Source organism: Telopea speciosissima, chromosome 8, assembly GCF_018873765.1.
Source record: "Telopea speciosissima isolate NSW1024214 ecotype Mountain lineage chromosome 8, Tspe_v1, whole genome shotgun sequence".
Lineage (NCBI taxonomy): Eukaryota > Viridiplantae > Streptophyta > Magnoliopsida > Proteales > Proteaceae > Telopea > Telopea speciosissima.
Genome location: NC_057923.1, coordinates 62,600,904 through 62,608,706, shown reverse-complemented (window position 1 = coordinate 62,608,706; position 7,803 = coordinate 62,600,904). Strand labels below are relative to the sequence as shown.

Sequence of the window (7,803 nt, the reverse complement as noted above, 5' to 3'; positions counted from 1 at the left end):
TTGACTGCGTTTATTAGAAAACGCCGCTAAGGCCCGTCAAAAAATATCGCGAAAAACCCTTTTTCTTGTAGTGTAGGGAATTCGGATGTGGTCCAAGAAGTGCTGTTGCCTCTGCTGGAAAGAAGAGGGGGAGGGGGGGAGGGGGAGGGGGAGGGGGGGGAGGAAGGGGGGAAGAACTAGAGAGACTGTTCTAAGGTCGAGTCTCAAAACGGTGAAATGGATGTTTATTGATTTGGGAATGTACCGTGCACAAGGCTCTCACCACTGTAGGCTCTAGGAGGCAGATATGTATGCAGCCTTACCTTTACTTTTGTTTGCAGAGAGATTATTTCTTGATTTGAACCTGTGACAATCGTCAAGTTACATTGGAGCAACCTTACGTGCGGTGCACTTTACACTGCATTGGACAGTGGCCACTGCACTTGTGAGGTTAAAAATCCAATGCACAAGTGAGGTACATAGTCTGATGCACTCTAAAAGTACATTGGGCAGTGCACTGCATTTGAGAGGATAAAAATTGTTGTTTCATACCTAACAACCTTCAATGGCAGGGTTGTATGATGATATCAGGCATTTTTTTTTCAGGCAAAAAATTAAAGGTCCTTGGTCCAACAAATTCATTTGTTTCACTCCATTCGCCTGCTTTGGTTGGCCATGACCCATGATGGGCTGCCCCAGAAAAAAAAAAACCAACTGATTACTTGGCCATCTATAAAATTGCATACTCCCAATTCCCACACTCTAATTGCTGTTAGGCTTTGGTTGTGTAACTTAATTAAAACTCTTACCAGATCTTAATAAATATATTTTTAGATGTAAAAGTTATTTTATTTTTCAAAACAACAAATCACTTTTGTATTGATTTTATGGCTAAAGGTTAGGCATACCGGCGATGTTCCCAACATGACTCTTGTCTCTCTCCCAACCCCTATAAAAATGACCCCCTTGCCCTCCTTAACCCATCGTCTTCATTGGGCGCAGCTGCTAGCTCCAGGAAAGCCAGCGGTGTGCCCAACCCCCTCCCTATTTTGTTTTCAAATTCACTTTATATCTAAATTCCATGGATTTTTTTTTTTATATTGAAATGTAGGGTATCCAAACACATTGGGCCGACTAATCACCTTGTTGCAGGCGGCCACTACACTAACTACAACACTTTACCCTGTCACAGAGGCCAACTGGCTTGAGACTAAATGATGGCTGGCCCAAGGTGAAGGCAGTGGGTTTCAAACTTAGAACGTCCGAGTTGATGACTCACCCCAACTCTGACCACTAAGCCAACCCCTTGGGGCAAATCCCTTGGATTTGAAAAGTAAAAATTAGATCTAAAAAGCATGGTTACTAAATAAGGTAAAAAAAACTTATGTGGTTTATACATTCAAATCGAATAATGATTATCAAAGTTTCTTTTTTAGATTTACAAATTTTCACCTCCTTGTGTTTGAAAATTTTGACTTCCCTTCCCCTACGTTTCCGTCGGAATCTGAAATGGTGACGTACATGACCTGCAAAAAGGTAAGCTACACAAGAGAGATCCTGAAAGGACTCCAAGGGGTGGATTGTCCGATGCTTAAGTCAGATCCGTGCAACAACAATTTGAAGAGGAGGTATGGAAAGAGCAATAGCTTCGAAAATTGTTGAGTGTCTTACCTCGTACCTGCCTTTCCTATATGAAGGATAGATGGTTGTAGAGTCCTACCTGGAAGAAGAGTCCTTCTATAACGACCTTTGTTGCAGGTAAACAGAAATTAAGGTGAACTGGGGTTTGAGGAGAAGTACTGCTACTTTGAGAGTAGCTACCTCCTTAGAGAAGAAGAGAACAGGGGAGAAGAAGATAGACAGAAAAGAGAGAACTGATATATTTCTTGATTCCCCTTTACAGTTTTTGTTATACATTATATAACCTATCTCTAACAAATTACCCATCTACTCCTAATAGACTAATTCAACACAAATTACCCATCTACCCCTAACAAACTAACCCAACATAATAACCTATCTACCTATGATCATAACACCTTCCCCTCTAGGGAATGCGGTTAGTTCCCTTATGCATGAAGTGTTGTTCGTGTCCCGCTTGAATTGGAAAGAACACCCTATCTTCTCTTAGGTGGTGGAGAGTCTGAATCCCATTGTGACTCTTCTAGTGGAGAGTTCAAGTCCTATTGTGGCTCTAATGCCAGTGAATCTCTTTTCACCTGGGACTTATCAGGTTTGGCCCAGGTAATTTCTTTGAATGATCTGTCACGTGTCAACCGTTCATTGAAGGGAAGTTTTCATGTAATCATCTTTTAATTTCCTTTGCAGCCAAACAACCGAATAGGGATCGAATTCTCCTTCATCCATGGTGGAGAAATAATTCCTTTATTATGATCATCATTTGTCTTGAATGGAGTAACAAAAAAAGAAATAAAAGATATTTCGGACCTTCAACAAAAGAACGAATAATATAAGAAGAGTTTGGATCACATTCTCTCCAAAGTGAGAGAGAGTGAGCAAAGAAGAGTTCTGCCAGGCGGCTAAGGAAGGCAATCACCACTCAAAATGACAAGAGAATGGGGCATATTATATATGGGATAGAGGCATGGTCTTGGCTGTAGTTAATCACCGTTGGACTACTTTGAGACGCGATATGAAATATAGCGTGCATTCAACGGCCCATAGTGCTTGAACACGCAACCCAATGCTCCGCTTGTGTGTTAAAATGAAAGGGAAAAAAGATTTCATGCCGACAGTATTGAGATCTTTTCCCAAGCCATCTCATATTTTACCGACACTTTGTCTCCTCTCTCACCTTTAGATTCCTTGTTAATGAAACCGTTGTCAATGGCGGCGTAAGAAACCCTCTCCCCTCCCTTCCCTTTCCACCCCACACTATTAAAAGGTTTCTTTCCTGTCATAACTGAGAGACCACCACCTTACAGGCATTTCTGAACACGTACCTGAAAAGACAAAACAAAAACTGGAATGCTCTCACTGCCGTGGTCACTATTCACTACACAACACAGTGACGAAATAATTTGTAATCGAAGTATGTTTAGGCTTTAATCCTTTTAGAAGAGAAGAAACAGAAGCCCCAGTAGCAAAATTATAATTTGTCTTGTTTTAAAACCTTGTTCTACATATTTACTCAGTCTGTGGTGGTCTTTGTGATCTTTGTGATCTGAGGATACCTTCTAGTTGTTGTCCATGGAAGCAACTAGCCGTTGTTTTCATTTTGGGTTCTTTCAGGCACTTGGAGTTGAAGGTATAAAGTGATCCTAAAGTAATTGTCACTTTCTTATCTTAATAGCTTACTTGACTCCTCTTTGCTCAATTGCCACTTACAGTCTCTCTGTAAATTCCCTATAAATCTGTGCTTGCAATTGCTTCTTGTTGCTAACAACCCATATCTGTTAACTCTGATAAACCAATTTCTGGTTTGCAATATTTCTTTTTACTCTCAACCTGTACTGCTGATCATACCCACATGTACTTGAACCTGTTTCGTTTGCAGGCTTTTGCAGATTATATGGCTAATTCAAATTGAGAACCGAAAAAAAATTCTTGGGCTTCTTGTGATTACTAATTTGACTATCCTTCCTCTGTTTTCCCCTGTTAATGGCGCCCCCAAATGAACCTTCCAACTCAGTTCTGGTTGACATTAGAAATAAGAATATATGTTTTGAGTTGTTGGATGGGAAACTGTGTGTTAAAGGAGTGACTTTGCTCTCTGAAGTTCCCACTAATGTCTCTTTGAGAAGTTTTTCTTCTATTTGTCAGTCTTCTGATGCTCCACCCAATCTATTCCAGCGGGTTCAGTCCATATCATACAAGGGTGGGTTTCTTGGGTTCAGCAAAGAAGAAACATCTGATAGGTTGATGAACTCCTTGGGTAGATTCAGCGATAGAAATTTCTTGAGCATTTTCAGATTCAAGACCTGGTGGTCTACCATGTGGGTTGGGGATAGTGGATCAGACATACAAATGGAGACCCAGTGGGTGCTCCTGGATGTCCCTGAACTAAGGTCCTATGTCCTGATCCTACCCTTAATTGAAGGGAAATTTAGGTCTGCACTTCATCCAGGTGTTGATGGGCATGTCATGCTCTGTGCTGAGAGTGGTTCTTCTCAGGCAAAAACCTCATCTTTCCATGCAATTAGTTATGTTCACATATCTGACAACCCTTACAACTTGATGAAAGAGGCCTATAGTGCTCTTAGGGTCTATCTCAATACGTTTCGCCTTTTAGAAGAGAAGTCAGTCCCACCTTTAGTAGACAAGTTTGGTTGGTGCACTTGGGATGCATTCTACTTGACTGTAGATCCCGTCGGTGTATGGCATGGCGTCAAGGACTTCATGGAGGGAGGCGTCTCCCCAAGATTCCTCATAATTGATGATGGCTGGCAGAGTGTCAACTTAGATGGGGAGAACCCATATGAAGATGCAAAGAACCTTGTGTTGGGTGGTACGCAGATGACTGCCAGGCTTTACAAGTTTGAAGAGAGTGAAAATTTCAGGAGGTATAAGGCTGGTACAATGCTGGCCTCCGATGCTCCATTATTTGATCCCAAGAGACCAAAGATGTTGATCTCTAAGGCAATTGAGATCGAGCATGTAGAGAAGGCCCGAGACAAGGAGATTCAATCCGGGGTCACTGACTTGTCAGAGTTTGAATCAAAGATCAAAGCATTGAAACATGAACTAGATGAGATGTTCGGTGGTGAACAAGAGAGTGGTAATGTTTCAGGTGGAGGTTGTGGGAGCTGCTCCTGTAGAGCAGGAGAATATGGGATGAAGGCTTTCACTAGGGACTTGAGAACAAAATTTAACGGGCTAGATGATGTTTATGTGTGGCAAGCTCTCTGTGGTGCTTGGGGAGGTATTAAACCTGGGGCAACCCATTTAAATTCAAAGATAATCCCTGTTAAGATCTCTCCTGGACTCAATGGGACGATGACCGATCTTGCTGTAGTGAAGATTGTTGAAGGTGGTATTGGGCTTGTTCATCCTGACCAAGCAGTAAATTTTTATGAGTCAATGCATTCTTATCTCTCCAAAGTCGGAATAACTGGAGTCAAGGTTGATGTTTTTCAGGTGAGACTCTAAACTCATATCACCAAACCTAGTTTCGTCTATCATTCCTTTTAGATGCATATATTGATGCATACACCCCTGAATTTATGCAAGTTGATATCTATTTATGTAAGCAAAAACCTAAGAATGGTTCTGTTGGAATGCAGACACTGGAGTACATATGTGAAGAATATGGAGGCCGGGTCGAGCTTGCAAAGGCTTATTACAAAGGGCTGACAGAGTCCCTTGTGAAGAACTTCAATGGCACAGGTCTGATTTCAAGCATGCAGCAGTGCAATGATTTCTTCTTTCTTGGCACATGGCAGATAGCACTAGGAAGAGTTGGTGAGAATTTCCTACTTGATTCAAATAATTTGTCATTTTGTATTGAAATGAAACAATCTAAATTTGACAGCATTCTTTGAACAATTAAGCTACTAGGGATTAATTGTGCTTCTTATGGTACAGGTGATGACTTCTGGTTTCAAGATCCCAATGGAGATCCAATGGGTGTCTACTGGTTGCAAGGTGTCCATATGATCCATTGTGCTTACAACAGTATGTGGATGGGTCAGATCATACATCCTGATTGGGATATGTTTCAATCTGACCACCAATGTGCTAAGTTTCATGCAGGTTCTAGGGCCATTTGTGGGGGACCTGTTTATGTGAGTGACTCTGTGGGTGGCCATGATTTAGATCTAATAAAGAAGCTCGTATTTCCTGATGGAACCATTCCCAAGTGCCAGCATTTTGCGCTCCCTACAAGAGACTGCCTCTTCATGAATCCTCTGTTTGACAGCAAGACAATTCTCAAGATTTGGAATTTAAACAAGGTATCCCCTTTTCAGTCCAAACCTTGTTTATGTTATATTTGGAATTGTTCATCAGTTGAATCCAATTGTAAATATGTTTTCGAAGCTCTAAGTCATATAGTTCAATAACTAATTTGTCAGAGAGGGAAATTTCAAGTTTTGGTTGAGTCTGAACTTTGATTACAAAGATCGTGTTAGTCTGCTTACGCAGTCTACTGAATCATAAACATCATTTTTTGTTTCTTTTTTTTTCTTTCCTAACTAATTCTACTTCTATGTTTCTGAATGGTTTATGCAGAGTTCATCAACCTTTACATTTGCTGATTTACTTACCTAATAAAATTTACTAGTTTTTTTAGACTTGGGTTTTTCTAATCATATTGCTTGGATTCTTTATTTAAGTATGCTTATGGAAGGTTCTTCTGCAGTTTGGAGGTGTGATTGGGGCATTCAACTGCCAAGGAGCTGGTTGGGATCCCAAGGAGCAAAGGATTAAGGGATACTCAGAGTGTTACAAGCCAATGTCTGGCTTGGTGCATGCAAATTATGTTGAATGGGACCAAAGGGAAGAAGCATATGAGATGGGTGTAGCTGAAGAGTATGCTATCTACCTTAACCAGGCTGAGGAACTACGCATCATGACCCCTAAATCAGATGCCATCCACATGACCATCCAACCATCATCCTTTGAGATTTTCAGCTTTGTTCCAATCAAGAAGCTTGGTCCTACTACTAAATTTGCTCCAATTGGATTGACAAATATGTTTAACAGTGGAGGAACAATTCAAGAATTGGACTACTACTGTGAACCTCCAATGGGGAGTAGTGTGAAGGTTAAGGTTAAAGGTGAAGGGAAGTTCTTGGCTTACTCAAGTGAGTCCCCTAAGAAGTGCTGCTTGAATGGTATTAAAGTGGGTTTTGAGTGGTCTGTTGATGGTAAGCTGAACCTGGACCTTCCTTGGAAAAATGAATGTGGAGGCATATCAAATGTTTGTATTCTCTATTGAGTTTTTAGTGTCTTTTTCCTTCCCCCCCCCCCCCCCCCCTTTTTTTTTTGGAAAGAGAGGGGGATTAAGGTTATTTGAAGTGAGGCTTGTGGGTTGTTCTTTCAGTTATTTGTAAATGTCCAACATAAGGTGAAAGGGATGTTTTCAACTCAATCCATTGGTAGGAACCGCACAACCCTATCAGTCAGCAGAACCTCAGAGGATAAAAATTCAAGTGAAACGGGTTCTGGTTTAACAGTTGAAATACATGTTCTTTCTCGGAGACGGGAGGGAGGGAGGGAGGGAGGGACATGGTTCTTATTTTCTTCTTTTCCTCTTTTCCTTTTCTCAACATAATTGCTGTTTGATCTCTACCACCTAAGGGAGTTTGATGGTTTTTATAGTGGATCTCACCCGCTTGCAACTTATTTCTCTCTCTCTCTCTCTCTCTCTCTTCTCTCTCTCTCTCTTGGTAGGAAACACTTTATATATTTCATTCACTTCTCTGGAATTTGTTTGTTTTGATTTCATTTCATCCAAAAAAAAAATCTCTCTTCAAGGCTGGCAAGGCAATTGATTAACTAAGATAACAACAATCCGTCCTAGGGGTGCAAGTTTGGCCCTGTCGGCTTGAACCCGCCCTGGCCCGCCCTAAGCCTGAACAGGGCTGGGCTGAGATATTTGGCCCTGAGGGCGGGTTAGGATTGGAAAGCTGCACCAACCTCTCTGCCGCTGCATCCGGTTCCTTCTCTCCCATATTTGTCATCTTCTCCCTCATTTCCTCAAGTCTCTCCTCTTCACTTCTTCCCTTTTCTTCCCATCCACCACCCCTCTCTAATCCCCTTCGCCACCTCCTCTCCCTGAAACTTTCCATCTCCACAACTTGATCTTTTCACCTCCACTCCTACACCAAGCTCCATCACCAACCTAGCATTCATCGGTTGATC

At 41.5% G+C, this 7,803-nt stretch overlaps 1 protein-coding gene across 1 annotated transcript; it reads left to right on the top strand.

Moving 5' to 3' along the window:
- The first annotated feature begins 3,588 nt into the window (after positions 1–3,588).
- On the top strand, positions 3,589–6,893 carry LOC122670737 (stachyose synthase-like). Its single transcript, XM_043867713.1, has 4 exons — positions 3,589–5,076; positions 5,223–5,400; positions 5,524–5,891; positions 6,299–6,893. Exons 1-4 carry the CDS (start codon positions 3,601–3,603, stop codon positions 6,875–6,877), a joined length of 2,601 nt encoding a protein of 866 aa, XP_043723648.1. The 5' UTR covers positions 3,589–3,600; the 3' UTR covers positions 6,878–6,893.
- Positions 6,894–7,803: the final 910 nt, after the last annotated feature.

Coding starts and splice junctions, on each gene's coding strand:
- LOC122670737 (XM_043867713.1), top strand. CDS start 3,601: ATGGCGCCCCCAAATGAACCTTCCAACTCAGTTCTGGTTGACATTAGA. Junction 5,077..5,222: donor TCAAGGTTGATGTTTTTCAG/GTGAGACTCTAA, acceptor GTTGGAATGCAG/ACACTGGAGTACATATGTGA. Junction 5,892..6,298: donor AGATTTGGAATTTAAACAAG/GTATCCCCTTTT, acceptor GTTCTTCTGCAG/TTTGGAGGTGTGATTGGGGC.